The 18325-nt window shown below is 38.0% G+C and overlaps 1 protein-coding gene across 3 annotated transcripts in view; it reads right to left on the bottom strand.

Annotated features, from left to right (window-relative positions):
• Window positions 1-2083: 2083 nt before the first annotated feature.
• The window catches only part of col18a1b (collagen type XVIII alpha 1 chain b), a 92638-nt gene continuing 76396 nt past the window's right edge, over window positions 2084-18325 (bottom strand). For all 3 annotated transcript variants that reach the window (XM_066687279.1, XM_066687277.1, XM_066687278.1), the window contains 32 exons: window positions 18174-18257; window positions 17851-17898; window positions 17151-17303; window positions 16694-16756; window positions 16535-16579; window positions 14253-14384; window positions 13769-13840; window positions 13632-13658; window positions 13070-13105; window positions 12410-12472; window positions 12221-12256; window positions 11547-11636; window positions 11131-11163; window positions 10696-10731; window positions 10426-10485; window positions 10197-10280; window positions 10050-10085; window positions 9700-9753; window positions 9355-9429; window positions 9094-9159; window positions 8942-8972; window positions 8497-8550; window positions 8031-8065; window positions 7541-7672; window positions 7187-7340; window positions 6884-6945; window positions 6266-6394; window positions 5906-5938; window positions 5064-5576; window positions 4557-4754; window positions 3923-4038; window positions 2084-3528 (listed from right to left, as the gene is read on the bottom strand). In XM_066687279.1, coding sequence (XP_066543376.1) covers window positions 3315-3528; window positions 3923-4038; window positions 4557-4754; window positions 5064-5576; window positions 5906-5938; window positions 6266-6394; window positions 6884-6945; window positions 7187-7340; window positions 7541-7672; window positions 8031-8065; window positions 8497-8550; window positions 8942-8972; window positions 9094-9159; window positions 9355-9429; window positions 9700-9753; window positions 10050-10085; window positions 10197-10280; window positions 10426-10485; window positions 10696-10731; window positions 11131-11163; window positions 11547-11636; window positions 12221-12256; window positions 12410-12472; window positions 13070-13105; window positions 13632-13658; window positions 13769-13840; window positions 14253-14384; window positions 16535-16579; window positions 16694-16756; window positions 17151-17303; window positions 17851-17898; window positions 18174-18257 — 2964 coding nt within the window. In that variant the 3' untranslated portion in view covers window positions 2084-3314. The remainder of the gene's footprint in view (window positions 3529-3922; window positions 4039-4556; window positions 4755-5063; window positions 5577-5905; window positions 5939-6265; window positions 6395-6883; window positions 6946-7186; window positions 7341-7540; window positions 7673-8030; window positions 8066-8496; window positions 8551-8941; window positions 8973-9093; window positions 9160-9354; window positions 9430-9699; window positions 9754-10049; window positions 10086-10196; window positions 10281-10425; window positions 10486-10695; window positions 10732-11130; window positions 11164-11546; window positions 11637-12220; window positions 12257-12409; window positions 12473-13069; window positions 13106-13631; window positions 13659-13768; window positions 13841-14252; window positions 14385-16534; window positions 16580-16693; window positions 16757-17150; window positions 17304-17850; window positions 17899-18173; window positions 18258-18325) is intronic.

Genomic DNA, 18325 nt, shown 5'->3' with positions numbered 1-18325 from the left:
TAATATACTGCTAATCGTTTTGAATAAGTCAAATAAATATATTAAGGCTGAGAACAAACACAAAATTTGAACTCAGATCCTAAGTATTTTATTTGTTGTTGCCACCAATGGAAAGCTTGCATTAGAAATTAGTTAGTAATAATTACTTCTAATTTCCCCCGAACCTAAATTTCAGTTTACGTATATTTATTACGTATATCAGTTGCCATTAAAAATATATAGATTATCTGCATAAAGCAGAATGTAACTCTTTTTAATCATTATTGTTACTGATCTTTTGTCATAGAAACTTGAAATTCTTTGGTCTGCTTGAATGTCATGATCACAGAAAGTGACCTCCTAGAAAACAATGTCAAGGTTTCGTGTATCCCTAAACCATTACTGATGAAGAGATAATTAATTATATTCAAACAGACATTTACATCAGTTTCTTAAAACACATTTAATAAAAATGCAAGGCGATGGGGAAAAGTAAATTGAACATTGCACTGATGTGAAGTACAACAAAAAAAACACTCTGGCTTCTGTGTATCATGGCAATTCGACAGAAATGTGAAACCTAGAGGCAAGAGTTCATGTGTCTGCTTATTATTTAAGCTTGAAAGAGGAACTTTTTGTATGCTGTAGCTTTCTGTAGTTAGACCTCAATTTTACATGAGAATTTTATTGTATGACCTCTAAGAATTCAATGTGTGAACATTTTGTTATATAACTTTTCAAATAGATTTTTAAGTGTACAGTGTAAAGATATACAATACTGCCTTTTGTAAAGTTTCAACTCGGACTTCAGCTTATGTTACCATGCGATATAAACCTGATCTTTACACTTTTGTACATTGGGTTTGATTTAGTGATTTCGAGGTGTGGATTCTCAGATTGGTGTATAGGTTTTAAGCAGGTCTGCCACTGATCAACTTTACCAAGAGTCATAAAATCACTTGAAATCTCACTTGGGTAGCATTGCTAATTTCCCTGTGCAGTATTTTTGTGTCACATGTTGTTTAGCTTTGAGCTGGCTGTACTGGGACTGGAAAACAGCAGTGCAGAAAAAAATAAATGCTGAATCACTAATATGTCTAATAGTAAAGGCAGCGAGAAATAAGTGAAATTATGGAACAGGAAAGCTGGAATATGGTCTTTAAATTACCTGAAATGCAGCTGCAGAAACTACTGTATTAATACCATTATGATGCATTTTCTGTCAGTGAATCGAAGGATCTGAAAAGCAATGGTTTATGCTCATCTTCAGTGACAATACATTTCCCTCAGTACTTTCTCCTAACCATTTATAAAAAGTTCCCTTGCATTTGTAACCTGACTGTTCTTTACATGCATCATGACAACTTTCTTTGCATTTCTGTGTTTTGCTAATGATGAACAGCTGTAATCTATGCAGACTATTTCATATGAGTAATGCCAGGTAATATCACTCCATTGTGTACAATTTTCTTACTATATATAAACACCTGAATGTAAATTGATGACACACTGAATTATTTCAAATTCAATTTATAGTGAAATTTACAAATAAAGTTCTTTTTTTAAATTATTAAAATACAAGTTTTGTGTTGTTCATTTGTCAGATGGGTGTGAAAAACATTTTGTTCAAACGTATTATGTGATCTTAGTTTGTAGATCTGTTTATACGGAGTAACATTAGTCATCATAACTAGTACAATGTTCACTCAATGGTACAAATAAGTACATACCTCTTTAAATCAGTTCTCTTAATTTCACTGTTCACAAAGCAAATGGATAAGCAGTTGATTTCTACTGTACTGCAGCAAAACCAGCAAAATAAGTACTATTCATATGTCCAGAAATTACAAAGGCCATAGCCTAACTGTATTCACATTTTTGTAACCTATGGTGGAATTTGAATTATACATAGAGAACACAATATATTGTGGTCTTTGTTGAATAATCCATTTCAAGGCTTGGTTGAAACTGAAAGCAAGTCTGACTGATTACTTTTCTTGTCAAATATGAATAACCAAAACAAAACACCTTTTTCACTCCCTGTATCTTTGGAGAGTCTTGAATTCTGGTACATATCAGTAATAATTCTGCAATAATAGCAACATTGAAAGACAAAAAATGAATTTATTCAGTGCCTTGGAGAAATTTTACAGCACATACTGGTTACAAAACAAGTCAGAACAGAAATCCACAGGTTTATATTGGTTCTGCCTTGATATATTATCAGTAGCACTACAGCAGTCAGTCTTAGTCAGGGAAAGAAACACAAAGGAATAATACAAAGTGTCTTCATAAAATACATTTCTGGTTTTCTGAATCCATCTTCACAGCAGTGGCTTATAAGGAACATAGCACCATTGAAACAAACATTTAAATGTTTTGATTATAACAGTTGCTAGAAAATCACCCTTCCATCAAACACATCACCTACATTTGTTTGTGTATGAGATATTTAAGTTTATTTTTTTGTCATACGTTCAGAAGTTTACGCGGACAAACAATTCTGTTGTTTGCTACCAGTACATTTTTTTTTGTGTGAAAGCTTTATTTGCATTTTTTTTCTTGTATAAAAATCATTTTGGGACATACATACATACTGCCCTACTACAAAACCACTACATTTCTCTTTTCTCAAAAATCCAGTCCCATTTAATGTACATTTTCTATTAAGAGGTTCAGTTGTCTTATTAATACACATTTCTTTTCCGTTTGTTTTTCTAGCTGTGGTATAAAAGCAAATGTTGCCTGTAGCAGATTGAAAGATATTTTGAAAGGTGCCTTTTTATTAAACTTATATTGCATCATTATATATAAAAAAAATAATTTCCCAATTTTGTTTTCCAATATTTGTTCATTATTTCAATTTCAAAATAAATATCTTTTAATTATTATTCTGAAAAATATTTTCTGTAGGTGTCTGTAACCCTCAATATCCCACAGTCCTTTGATGGAATTTATTTAAAAAAGAAAAAAAAAGTGTTATACAAAAAATATATAGCTAAAATTGGTTAAATATATCAAATAAAAGACAAAACAAAATCAACAAAAACAACAACAAAATAAAAACAATCATTCCATATACAAAATTGAAACGGATACAAATACACATTGCCAAAGTTAGCTTTTCTTCTCTCGGTTCACCCCTCTTAAGAAATATGTGCCAATGCCCTAAGAAGAGAGCAATCACCTCTTGGTTAGACCCATCTCTTTGGCATTACGGAGGGGAGGAGAAGACGACAACTGCTCTGTGAGGCAGGAGTGACAGACCTGGTGGTTGGGTGGGGGGGTCTGTGCATTGTCAGCTGTAACAGGCTTTGCTGGGGGGTGAGTGGGGCTTATTTTTTGGACTGTGTGATGTAGCTGTTCTCAATGCACAGGACGATGTAGGAACTAGAGCAGCTGCTGGGCCTCTGCTGGAGGAGACGGCCCGCCTGCAGGGAGGAGGCGAAGCCCGTCACCGCATGGTCTGCCGTCCGCCACGTCTCGCAGTAATTGTCCGTCAGCCGGTGGCCCTTGGTGTTCGAGCCATGCCAGACCATCTTTTCCGGCCTTGAAGTCACACAGACGACAGAGAAACAGAAAAGTCATCTTCACTACAGTGGTGGGTGCACTTGAAGGGAGTCCCAAGTATACATTATATTTTATTCAGATTTTATTTGACGTGGGGTCACATGCATTTGCAATACTCTTCATACAGAAGATTGAATTCACCTCTGTTCATCCAGGTGGGACCTTCTAATCACAGCTCTACCAATTCAATCCAATAATAAAAAATGAAATTGATCAAAATATACCGCCTGTTATTAACGTCTCATTCTGCTGCTCTGGAAGAATTGGCAATACAGGGAATCTTGCTTGCGAGGAACTTCTCCAGTACACCTACAATAAGTCAACTTAAGTACCTGACAATAGCAATGCGTCAGTCGGACCCAGCTGGACTCACCATGCACTGTCTCTGAGGATGTCTCTGCCATCGAAGGAGTAGAGCGGCGCATTGGCTTTCATCTGACCTTCTGAGCCACTGAATAGGGACTCCCAGCTGTCGAACAACACTTGATCCTGGAGAGCAAAGAGCGACACACTGGCAGTGAACAAAGGGAATATCGAGAAGCTTTGTGGATTCTATTTCCTTTAATAACACTAACCCATATCACGACCAGATATGAATTTGTTTTCAGTATGATCTCAAATTGTTCAAATGCCATTTTGAGTTTTTCTTTACACTATTTGATGTGTAGGCCCCTTGCATATAACCTCTCAAGCAACCTTTTTAGAATAAAATTACAATAAAACCACAAAATGGAAGACACACTCATCCATAAGTTGTAACTTGACTGTGTGCATCAAATTTGCATATCATTAAGTGTGGATGTATTTTGGTAAGGCTGAATAACCACTTTTTTCAGAGTGGTGCTCTGGTATTAATAGGAAACGGTTACATATTTATTTGTGTACAAGGGTGGAGGCAGACACTGAACAATTGTGAGGACCAGTATGAGATTCACAAAGTGTGAACAGTCTGTACTTGGAAACTTCCTTCCCGACTAAATACATGGCTGGAGAAGAGAGATGCCCACCCTGAGGTTGACGATGGGCAGGGTGTTCCTGTCGGCTCTCCGCACTATGCTGTAGAGGTCCTGCAGCTTGGACGAGAGGAAGGCACGGAAGGTGCCAGTGAGCCCCACAGCCCGGGCCTGCTGGAAGCACAGGAAGTCGGCCCCACGAATGCCTCGCATGTTGCCACCTTGTGGGGCGTTGAGGGCGATCAGATGGAGCTAGTGAGAAGAAGAAAAGAAAAACATGTAAATTAGAGCAGCAGTCTCAATTTCTACACTTTCAGTAGAGATAGGCCTCATCACTGCTTGTGTCTTCCAATGATCTGTCCTGGAGTGAGTGAACTCTATATTAAAAGCTGCAGACCAGTGAGTCTTGATATCTAGCTGTCTATAATGACACTTCAAAGTGAAAAGGATACAAATCTCATCAAGAACCCCTCAATCCAATAATCCAAAAGTGCTATACATGTTGCATCCCCTCCTCATTATTATCATTACAAAAAGGTTCCAATCACTTCAGATACTTACTGCAGGTCCTGAGGTGTGTGTGTGGAGATTTGAAGGAGTATTTTCAGGCTGGTTAGGCCTACGAGGAGGTGAGCTGGGGTATCTGCTCTCTGGCTGCGTTGGGTGTCTGCTGTCGGGCTGTTGTGGATATCGGCTGTCCGGCTGTTGTGGATATCGGCTGTCCGGCTGTTGTGGATATCGGCTGTCCGGCTGTTGTGGATATCGGCTGTCCGGCTGTTGTGGATATCTGCTGTCCGGCTGTTGTGGATATCTGCTGTCCGGCTGTTGTGGATATCTGCTGTCCGGCTGTTGTGGATATCTGCTGTCCGGCTGTGATGGAGTCCTCCTGGGGGGCTCTCGCTCTCGCTCTGGAGGACTGGGGTGTGGGACGAAGCCTTGCTCTGGCTGATGAGGGTTATCTATTGGTTGGTGGACTGTGCCACCCTGGTAGAAGTGCTCAGCTCCATTGTTGAAAGAAGGATCATGCGGGTATTGGACTACAGGAGGAGGCTGTACCTCAGCCACTTCATTGTCCTGCAGACACAAAGACCAACCGATAGTCAGAACACAAATGGAGCAAGTAATACAACATTAAAGGTGTTTAACAGGTGGTTAACCTGACCACTAGATGATCCATGAACTATTGATAACTAATCAAATAGATTGAATTATAAAATATTGTCGTCAACCACAAATATTTGTTCACCTTTATTTTTTTTGGTTGTTATGGACCAATATTAGAGCAGTTTCTATTTTCTAAGTCAAACTATCGACTACACCACTACAGCCTCAATAATCCAGAAGATGCAAATGTATTAATGCAAGACATACAATGTAGACCACAGAAATGAAAATGTACTCACCAGGCCTGAAAGAAAAGGTTTATAGCCTCCAAGCTAGAATGAGAAAGAAAACACTTGAATATAAACATGTTTCCATTACCTTATACCATATAAGTTAATATATTTTGTGTCTCGTCTATTTATTACCAAATAATGTTTTATGGCAAACTGAAATGTAGAAAATATAGAATTACAGACTCAGATGTTATGTCAGATGTTAAGATCGAAACCAAGTCCATGAATGACATGCTTCATAAAAAATGAAAAAACAAATAAGAAAGATTGCAAACTAGAGAGGGCCTTTCACTGAAACTTGCCTGTTGAGTTTCTTAAAGGAAAAAGTCTGTTATAATTGAATAAATGAATAATTTCCTGTTTTACCTGAATTTGTCTGTATCCATCCCTCACTCGGACATAAAGGTCGGTCTTATCCAGGACAAAGATGAGAGTACCTTCAGACAGCCGTCTTGCTGTGGCCAGCATGGTCTCATAAGATCTCAAAACGGTCACCTATTAGAACATTGAAAAATTATACATGTATACACTGGAAAGGTTATATTGAAAATGCCAGTCACACTTTACAGCTTTACAAATGAATTGATGTTTGAATACCACATGAATAACACATGAATACCTTACACACTTCACCTAGGTTCTGCTGTAAATAACATGTATGATGTGGCCAGGGTTAGGGTTACAGTCAGACTATGTTTGGGGTTAGGGGCTTAGACAGAACTCAGTGGGAATGCAGGAAATTAAGTTCATACGTTATTCCTGTGGGATTTGTATATTATTTCATTACAAATTGTAAACAAAAAGCCACTTAAGTTTTTATACTAATACACTTCCAATGATGGGAAAAAAGTCAGTCCCTCCCATCTATCAAACTAATCTGAACCTATTATTTTCTTATATAAATATACTTTAGATGACTTTAGGTCATTTATAATAACCAGTTTCTTCAGTTTCATTGAAATGTGCCTTCATGTGAAGACATACCTGAGAGACACCTGGAGATCCAGGAGGACCAGGGGGCCCAGGGGGGCCTGGGATACTGATAGCTGAAAAACAGAAAGTTCCGTTAACTTTCGGGAGATGAGCAAAGTTTCAGAATCAATACTGAGTATGTATAACCATACATTCCAATACTTATGGGCATATTTGTTTAAATGCCATTTCCTTTTTTAATGTAACATTTGAAACAATTACAACTTCTATGTATATTATTATTCCTGCAAATATAAGAGATTAAATGCAGGACAATGTCTGTGGTCATTAGAGGGGTCTGCTGCTGGCACTTACGATGTCTGGCGGCCCCAGGCAATGAAGGGGCACCTGGGGGTCCAGGGGGGCCTGGCTGTCCTGGAGCTCCTGGACGACCATCATATCCAATCCCTGGAGTCCCTGGTGGGCCCTGAGGACCAGGGGGCCCTTGAATTGATTCACCCTTAGGACCCTGAGGTGGAAAAACAGGTTGGGATCTGACATTGGCTCCTGTTAAATAGCTTCTGCATCCAATGTCGATACTGGGTTGGGGGTCAACCTCCATTTATCTTTAAAATTATGAAAGCAAACTAAGAATAAATTTGTAGTAGAGGAATGATGAATTCCTATGTAAGCATTTTTAGCTCTTAGTCCTTCATCGGGGGCTCTTACTGGTAGTCCGGGGATGCCTGGCTGTCCTGGTGGGCCTTGCACTGCTCCGAATCTGGGGTCATAATAACCTCCGGCTGGCTCTCCTTTTTCTCCCTTGGTCCCCGACTCACCGCGTTCACCTTTCAGCTCCGCCTGTCAAATTACAGCTCTGGATTAATATGTATAATGTATGGTTTTTTTTAATGTTGTGTTCAACTCTGTCCAAATTATCACTGGATTCCTTTAAAAAAGCTTGAAAATAAAATATAAAATCAAAAGATCAGATTATGTTCCTGAGTTGATCAGCGCTACATCAGATTAGACATTCATGGGATTATCTGTAATCTTCTAATCTGAAATAGAGTTTATGGAAGGTGGTGAATTAAATTTGAAAAAGACCTTGGGGCAAATTCTGATTTAAAACAACTAAACATGTCCGTCAACAAAAGATTGTTGCATGTTTTACAAATGACACAGACATACTTTAATAAAATGAAGGAAACAGACTTACCCTTAATGCATAAATATCAAAGTCGGAGCTAAAACCTAAAGAACAAATGAAAGCGTTATTATATTCTATCTTAACAAATCATATTTAAAACACAATGTAATTTTCTGAAAGGTAGACTACATTTTGAGGTGGCTGTCTAGCCATTTAGGTTTATGAATTTAATTGTGTAATATAAATTGTCCCAAATTTCATTATAATTAAAAGTGTGGTAGCACTAAACATTTACAACTGACAAACGCTATCACACTTCTCCTGGTTATGAAAATGCTGTGTAGAGAGGAAAGAACTAGAGGTGGTAGACAGGCTAAGATTGCAAAAGAATTCAGCAACTTTAAACCTCTGCCATTGTTCATCAGCAAGTTTCAGAAAGGGTCAAAGACCAAAGGGCAGAACCAGCCACACTCATGGTCTTGCTTTGTATTAGGCATGAAGACAACCAAAAAAAAAACCCAGCTGTTTGTTTTACCTGCAGTCCCAGGTATCCCTGGAGTCCCACGATCTCCCTTTTCACCTTTAACTGCTATTATTAAAAAGAAAAATGTTAATACAGTATTTAATATATACACAAAAAATTAGTTTATTTTTTTAATGGAACGAAACAACTCAAAATGTGATTCTCAAATGACTCTCAGTTTACCGTAACTATAGAGATGGAGAAAGGTGTCTACAACAGCTAGAGACTGATCATTACCCAACATGCATTCATGGACTTCAGTTCCCCCAAACAAAACCCACATTAACTGACAGGTACCTCGTCTCTCATTAAAGATGTGTTAACATACTACACAAACATACTTACTAAAAGCTCACTAAAAGGTCAAAATCAAAAATATCATCCTTTTTCTAATTGTCACCTATTGTCAACTACTATGGTGAAATCAAATAAAGGTTTTCTTAAGAAATGAACTTGCCTGGATGTTGACGTGCTCCTTCATTATATCTCTGAAAGAAATAATAATAAAAAATGAAGAACCAACTGAATAACTAAATAAACACATGTGCATACAAGAAGAGACCAGAACGCAGAAATTGGCACAGTGGTTGGGTCTGGGTCAATACTCACAATGAACTGATTGACATCGACAGGGGGTCCTGGGGGTCCTGGTGGGCCTGGGGGGCCGGGGGGGCCCTGAAATATACCAAGAAAGATTGCTGGTTTTATAACCTTGTTTTCTCACAATTTGTAACTTGTACCCTTGCGGTACGTGCAAATAAGAATTACAACTTCAATTTCAATCAATTATTTTGATTGAAGCAACTTGCAAGCTAGTAACGTGTTACATCCCAGGATATGCAAATGTTTTCACAAAAGGTTCACACTTACAGAGTAGGCATAGCCAGTAGCTGGATCGGAGGGCTCTCCTTTTTCTCCTTTGTACCCATTTACACCAGGGCGCCCCTGGAAGGAAATCACACAATTAATTACAAACTGGATTGAATGACAGCATCTCCAAACAGCTCAGTTTCGAGCTTCGTTTACAAAAGAAAATGTTAAGGGATATCCCAGAACCTAATTGATTGCCGTATTGGTACATATAATGTTATGTTAATGTTAAAAGTTAAAATGTATAACTTGTAAAGTTCTGCTTGCCCCGCATGACCACCACTTGCAGTCAATTCTACATCTCCTCCAGAATCAGAAAAGCAAAACTGGTATTTCAATACTCACAGGTCTGCCTGGTAATCCAATGTCACCCTTTGGTCCCTGAGGACCGTAAGCCCCCTAAAAATAACAAGAATCAGAATCAGAATCAGAATAAAAACAATGTAAATGACATGTAAATGACACAAATTGAGGTTGGCTATATGAAATAAACTTAATTAGAGGTGATCTCTGAAATTGGCTGTTACAACTTGTCTTTTAGTTTTGCTTATATAACAGCTAAACCTGCCAAGCACTACTGTGCATCAGTGCAAATTGAATATAGAGATACATAATACAATAACTTCTGTGCTTTTTACAATCTATACATATGTTTATGCCCAGCTGGTTTAAGAGAACTTTGTCTCATTACTTACAGAAGGCCCAACAGGTCCGGAAGGTCCTCTGTCACCCTAAGAATAGAAAGGCAGAGGTGACTATTGGATCATACCACTTCAAAACAAGATATCTCAAATTCAACCACTACGATACAAGCACAAAGCAAACCACCAAGTCACTGTTACCTTCTCTCCTCTTAATCCACCCACTGAGTGGAAGAGTTGATTACCATCAGGACCAATTATGAGACCAGGCTCTCCCTTTTCTCCCTGGTGGTAAAAGAAATTTAAATAAATGAATGAATGAATTCATAAATCTTCACAGAGCTGTCCTATTTTTTTAAAAAATACTCAAATTACATTTATGAAAGTTATGGATATTTTACATCTAAAAACCTAAATTAGTGTATCATACCTTCAAACCATAGCCTGGTTGGCCTGGGTCCCCTCTGTCTCCCTTTGGTCCCCTGGGGCCCTATTGGAGTGGGTACAACAACAAAAACCTCAAATAATCCGTTCTCACAGTCATAATGTGAATTTTTTCAAAACAACTTTAAACTATATTCAAGATAACTACTGCTTATGTTCTGCTCTAAAGTAAAAGCATTAGACCAAAATGAATAAGACCGACCATGCAATCACATACTTGGAAACCATTTTGAAAAAATTGAAAATCATCTCTTACCGGGAATCCAGCTTGGCCAGGTATTCCACTACCTCCCTGCAATTGGAAGAAATTGTATTTTGTTCATTACAAAATTAATGATCAATGAACCTATTTTGACATCCAAACAAAAGTCAGCTTTAGAAAATATATGTGGGTAAGTAACAGTATTTTGCATTTCTTTTTCTTTTTGATCTGGTCAGAGATGTATTTTTCAAGAAGATCATGGGATGAAGAAAAAAAAAAATATATATATATATCAAACAGAGGCATGCAATACAGATTAAGAAAACAAACAGATGTGTCTATTTAGGAAACTGCTCTAGTTAGTATTTGACCTTAATCATTCTGGATTAGTGCCCACCCCCCCAATGTTACTGCTCCACCCAAATCCCATTATCACAGCATGAAATCTGGTTTATAAGAGGAAAAGACATTTAACTAAATAATGTTTACCTGAGGACCTGGACCTCCAATAGCTTCTTCATGCTGAAAAAAAGGGGGAAAACAATATGTAACGATATTAAAAACATTGTATTTTTTGTGTCAAGAAAAATCTTGAATGTCAAGAGATCAAAACAGAGTAACTTAACTTTTATTGTCTACTAGTGTTTGATGATGAAAATGACAAACCACACTGATACCTCAACCTGTCTTTTTTTACAGATTTACAAAAAAGGCTACATATCTAAAACCATGACCATGTAGGCTCTATATCCTATAAAATGTTTTTAAAACTTTTCCAGTTTTGTAAATAGAACCCAAAGCAGAAATGCTATACGGATGAGCAGGTAAGCAATCAAGAACATGGAAAGAGGGTACAAGTTAATTCTAAATAAAATGCTGCACTATTGTCAGTTACAATGTCTTACGTTTCCTGATGTCTGATAGATGATCTGTCCAGGAGGGCCGGGAGGGCCAGGTAAACCAGGAACGCCAACTCCATCTCGCCCAGGATCACCCTGTAGAGACAGGGAAGCACATTAGTCCATGCCAATCACACTCACACAGTATACTGTAACACTGTCTGTCAACCATTAGACAAGATGAATGAGATTAAAGTATTTTTGTCCAACAAGCAATGGCAGCACTTTGTGGTTAAAAGTATTTATTTAAACCATGGAATTATAAGTTAAATTAATTGTATGCTAATGTCAATCTAATTATATACATATATGGTGTTATTTACCGTTATTGGTGTAACACATTAGAGGTATTACATTTTATCAAACAAATCTTTTGAAAGCTAATCTAGGACAGCTATATAAGGATGCTTCATATGGACTTTGGTCAATACCAGCTGAATACATGATTTTATAAAGCAATAGTTGGCTTTAGATATGAAGGTATTGGTCAACAGTATCTCAGCAATTCCAAATACAGGTCTCCAACTACTGAAGATATTGAGTGTCAAGCTTTGCACACGCACACACACACACCAAAGTCAGTGTATTAAATCCACTTACATTTATTTAGATATGACATTATTCCAGACGGTTAAAGGTTTAAGTTGGGGGTTGCAGAAATAAATAAATCAATCACTTACTCTTTCACCTTTGTCTCCAACGTCACCCTTTGCACCCTAAGAATTGGGAGAAAAATATAACCATAATCAAGATATGGTTTGAAAAATATATGGCCAAGCCTTAAACGGAACCATTTGCTTGATGTAGGAATAACATGCGATAATTAAGATGTCAGTTTAACAGAAACAATTAAATGATTTGTCGCCTACCGGAGGTCCTGGGAACCCATCTAGTCCTGGTCTGCCACTCAATCCAGAGGTTCCTGATGTCCCCTTAAGAAAAATAAAAATCTCGGTCTCATTGACGAGTCTCAAAGCTGTAAACTCATTTCACTTGTTCAACAAGATTGAATAATCTGGAATTATTTCCAGGGACTGTAATCTCCAACATATCTTCACCAACAATGCCTAAAAATGTAGACCATTGCTTTTCTTGCCTTATAGTTATAATGCATAAAACCAACAAGCAAACAAAAAAGGAACCAAAAATAGTGCACCAATGATGGTAGATTTGTTTGTGAAATGGGGGGCCCTTTAAATTATACAAGTGCTGCTCATAGTACAAAACAAACCAATAACTCAGAACATCTTATAAAGCATTAATAGACTCATCTGTGTAACATTAATAAACATCCCCATTGCACTGGCTCCCTTTTTGTTGGAGAAATATTTTTGTTTTTAAAGTTGTATTCACTGAAACAGCTAGCCTATACAAATATATAAAATCGAAACAGCATCACAGAGAAGATGCATTACAGTATTAATTGAAGGAAATTAAGATGGTACAGCTTGCTCCCTCAATATAGAAAGAGCTAAGAATCATTGAAATGAAAATGGAAGTTTTGGACTGACAAAAAAATAAAATTATACCTTTTCGCCAGGTAAACCAGGGAAACCGGGCTTGCCCTGAAGAAAAATCATATAATTAAATACAGCAACAAAGGAATACAAAGTGGGGATCTAATTTGTTCAAATCTTCATAGGGTTTAAGAACTTGGGACTGTTTTCTTCTAGAATTCTGACCAAAAGTCCCCGATAACCTAAAGATGATAAAAATTACTTATTTTCCGTTTTCCTGTATGTCACATTGTATCGATCTCCAAAATCACATACCACCTAATATTTTTCTCCAGTAGTAAATTGAATACAAATTATTCTGGGAGAGTCTTCTGAATATTTGGGATACGTTCATTGAACCTTTGCAAACCAAACCAAAAGTAGCAATGGAAGGATAAACTACTGAGACATTCCAAACAGAATGTGATGGGCATTATATTTGTAGATATAGTTGGTACTTTCATGTTCAAACATAAGATTCAGATGCATATGTTTTTAAAAGCAAAAAGGCTTTGTTGGGACTCCAAAGTGATTACAGGGGATTGTGCAAGAATGCTTTACACACAATCAATAGAAGAAGAGTGAAAAATCTCACCGGTACACCTGGAATTCCAGGTAGACCCTATAAACAAACAGAAAAATCATAAATTAATTAATAATCAGAGCTCAAGGTTATTACACATGCAGAACTGTAACTGTTCTTTCTGACAACTATGCTGCAAAGATGTATACCTGCCGTCCCTCTGGTCCTCTTGGGCCAGGTACTCCACCGAATTGTCCGAAAGCTGAGCCCTCCATATCATCCTTCGGACAAAAATCTTTGTTAGCATTTGAAAAAAATCAAGACCCAATCCAAGAAGAACAGGTTGAGAGAGACTGGGGTTCATGCCTGTAAATATTGTACCTTGCATCTGTATCTGATTTGAAGCTGGATGCTGTGTTTTCCGCTTGGTCAGAATACAGTCTAAGCCAGTATAGTCTGTTACCTTCAGGCTGTTAATCTACTTGCTACTGGATGTTAATGAAAAAGCTCATATGGAAATGGCAGAGATCCTTTAAAATATGTCTCATAACAACTTACCTCATATAATTATCTGACAAAAACATTCTTATGATGTTCACAATGAACAAGTGATAAACTGCTACAGAAACACTGTTCAAGGAGTTCCTGTGACATGCTCTTGAATGAATCCTGACAGATGAATGGGTGACTCACAAAGCCAACTTGGAAACCTCGGCCTGGAGGTCCTGGTGGTCCTGGTGGGCCTACGGGTCCCATTGGCCCAGGAAGTCCAGCCAATCCCCCCTCTCCGGGCTTGCCAGGTAGCCCACCGTCTCCCTTCGAACCCTGCAGGGTAGGACCAGAGTATGAGAGAACACACTGACACAAGAGCAAGCTGACATGCAGGGGTTCTCCTTTGAATTCAGAAAAGTCACCTAGTTAGATACAATCAGTAATTAGTAGATGTTAATGCATTTATACACAGATATTGTTCAACTCAAACCAAACAGGCTGATGGGGGAACATTTAAAATTGAGCTCAAACAGGTGGCCATTTGTAGATCATATTAAAAGCACCTTAGAAATATTCAGTGTTTCTTGGCCATGCTACGGTATTTCAATAAGCAACAAACACACCGACAGCTGGACTGGACTATGAATTTAATGTCATGCTCATGTCACAAAAAAAAAGGCTTTTGTTTTTAATATTTTGATCATTTATTGTAATAACTGTATAACTATATTTAGCTATGGCATTTCAATATATCTGAATGATGCAATATTAAACCAGTAATGTGAAATGCTTACGTAATTGATAATTGAAATGTCTGTTACACGCCAAGCAGATTCAAAAGGCATTCCCCCTCCACAAGCAATACAGTCACAGTGCTGTGCTCATAGCTTACACGATAATTGTATCACCCTGACTGTAAAATGAATGTAATTAGCTTGGATTGCATTATAGGCACTTCTTTAAACTGTTATGAGGCATCAACACCAGCAAAATGCAATTCACACCAAACTAGATCATTTATGTCTTGTTAATGAAAATCATTCTTTAAATCAATAAGATCTTCAAATGCTCGATTCTAAAATGAGTAATATAATTTATTTTATTTTTTCCAAGAACTTGCCAATACTACCCATATCATATCCTGGCTACTCTGTAGAATTATTTAAAACATTAAAAATAATGTGTTATATTGTTATATTCTTCCCTCCATTGTTGTCAATTTAATATTGTGATGTTGCGATAAAATATCAGTTTTAGCACAATTAACAAAAATATTCAAAACCCTTTGTGGGCTGTTTTGAATTGCACAGTTATTAACCTAGCCAGCCAAACTAAGAAAATAGTCTACTGCAACACAAACTGATCCCAATCTACCCATGCATAAATTAATATAATACGACAGACGATTATAATCTGCATGCCTGTCAAAAACATTCAACGTCCAATGCAACGTCCTCTCGCAATCAATCCATAATCATAACCGAAACACATTCTCTGCCCCTTGACTTCCTGCTGGGATATTAATCTGAATTTAAGAGCGGGCCACTAATCTGTATGTTGCTTGGACTCCCTAAACCCAATCCCAAACTAGAAACGCCATGCAGGAGACCTGGTACCTGCAACCCAGCCATTCCTGAGGAGGATGAGGAGGAATAGAGAGACAGCAGTTGTAAGAGATAGGGTGGGATAGGACGGAGAGAGCCCTGCTTGGACAAGAGAAGCAGAGGGGAGGCTGTATTCCAAAGAAATATGGTAATTCTCTTTCAATTGCTGTGTGGAGAAAGAAAACAGTTCTTCCAGTGGCTCCTTAAGGTGTGAAGTCCAGAGCACTGCACATCCATTAGAGTTATAGAAAATGCTTATATACAAAGGTATGTCATTATTATTGTATCTATGTATAATTCAAGGTCTTAAATAACGACATGTTCTGTTTAAATACTTCAACGTGTATGTATTTCTAAGGAACTAATACAAACTATATATAGATGAAGCATTGCTGACAACATACCCTTTAGAAAATCAGTATTTTTAGAAAATAAAACAAGTACAAACTGCACTATGCTCTTATCAAAGATTATTTAACTAAAGATGAACTGAATGAACACATTCCAATTAGATGACATCATCAAATCGATTCCGTTGAACTCCTTAGTCATGCCTTTTCAAATTTCAAATCGGTGGATTATATCTATCAGAGTTCTCAAGGGCATTTTGATAAGATAAGGGGGGGGGGAAGTCAGGTTAACCCAGTAGAAACCCTCTGCAGAGGCTGACAATCAATTTTGACAGATGTGTCCCGGGCAAAGGTTGACACAGGCATTGGGTTTGTTACCACAATACTGTAGCTGGAAGAATTCCACCCGTTAATCATAGTGAGCTAGAAAATGTAAAACATCACCCAGTAGTTATACTTTTTAAGTTTGTGCAATTGAACCACACAGTGAAGGAGTGAAACTGAGGTGTTCGATGATCCTAGCACTCACCTTCTCACCAACTGGACCAGGAAGTCCCAATTCACCTGGTTCTCCCTGTGGGGTCAGAAGACACAACAATGATCTCCAGTTTCAGAGGCTAACAAACCTAAGACCAATGCCAATGCAAAGTTGAGTGAAATGTGCTTCCTGTTTTCAGATGTTGCTCACCGTGTCTCCTTTAGGCCCTGCACTTCCTGGTTTACCAACATTTCCTGGCGGGCCAGGGGGACCCTAAAATAAACACACAAGTTAGTGATTACACACCTGTCTCTTGATTAACAGCTGCTTTGATCGAGTTTTACTTGATCTATACTATACTATAAAGCCATCTCTGGTTTCAGTTTTTAAAATATAACAAAATAAGGAAGCAATATGGTAGCAGCCTGCTTCAGAAATAGTGATGGAATAAAGATTCCACAGAAAGCATACAGAAGATCTCTTTCTTTTTCTAAAATAATTCAAGCACCATCTCTAGTGTCTCTAGAATCTAGACAGAACAATATTGGTTCAGTTCAATCTAGCTGCCACCATCATTCCCTGGTTTGTAGTGATTGTTGCACAGATGTAAGCAGTCATGGTTGAGAACGAAACCCTTCTACTCCATTCCTCACAATTCAGGACTTACTGGAGGGCCGGGCAATCCATCTTTCCCTTCACGGCCGGGGGGACCAGGGGGCCCCATTGCACCAGTAATGATGCCAGAACCCAGAGGACTCAAGGAGTTTGGGGGGCCAGGGGGCCCTGGTGGACCGGGAGGGCCAGGAATGCCTGGAAGACCCTGCAGAAGCAAGAGAGAAAACACTGAGAGAAAAGCTGGAAAGAAATACATCACACTAGAAGAAAGTCCTGACGGAAATCAAAACCCAGACAGATAGCTCTGAGATTAAGAATGTCCTCAGATGCTTAAATAAGAACAGAAGTTGTATGTACATATATTTTTATAATTATACAGTTTTAGAAGAAGGCATTTATACATGTTTAAAGGAATGGGGATACAAATTAACAGAAACAAAACTAAAATGAAAGTAAACAATTGTAAAACAAAATAAATCATATGCAGATTTATTTCACAGGCTTAAGTAACCAATCCCTAAAGAAGAGACCTTGTAAAGATTTTCAGCTCTAATTGGATACTTAGTGAGACTCAAATTGGTGAGAATCCGACATGAATCAGAGGTTAGTCTGACATTTTAGTTCACTGACCTTAACTGTAGACAACAACAGTGGCTACAACAAAAGCCTAGAAAGACTACCAAAGACTCTTCAAAGAAAACCCTAAAAGAACCAACACAGGAATTTAAAAAATACATTAAATTATAACATACCCGAAAACTGTCCATATCAAATCCAGACCCTTCCATGTCATCAAACGTCTTCCAAAAATAAAAGAGAAAAAGTCAGTGGATAAATCAAATCCCTGCACCACAGACAGTTTAGCAGTTAGTTTAGGAACAAAATATACATTTAAATTAAACACAAATGTGAAAGTGTGACTGGGCACATGGGCATAATGCAGTAGCAGGTAGAAGGGTTAAGAGTATGCAGTTTTGCTCCATTTTTGTTTAGGCTATTACAGTGTGATTCTGGCTGTAGACCAGCTCAAGCCTCTTCAGAGTGATTCAACTAGGCTGTTGAAAGAGAGACGTACCGGTCTGTCAATGCGAGAGGGCCCTGGAGGTCCGGGAGGCCCTGGGGGTCCCCTGGGTCCTGGCTGACCGTCACCTTTGTCACCCTGTAGGAAAGAAGCATTAGAAAAGAGAAAGGAACGGCAGACCTTTTCAGCAAAAACAATTCTAATTG

Source organism: Amia ocellicauda, chromosome 16 (assembly GCF_036373705.1).
Source record: "Amia ocellicauda isolate fAmiCal2 chromosome 16, fAmiCal2.hap1, whole genome shotgun sequence".
Taxonomy (NCBI): Eukaryota; Metazoa; Chordata; class Actinopteri; order Amiiformes; family Amiidae; genus Amia; species Amia ocellicauda.
The sequence above is the reverse complement of the archived record's forward strand: the minus strand, read 5'-3'. Positions and strand labels throughout refer to the sequence as shown.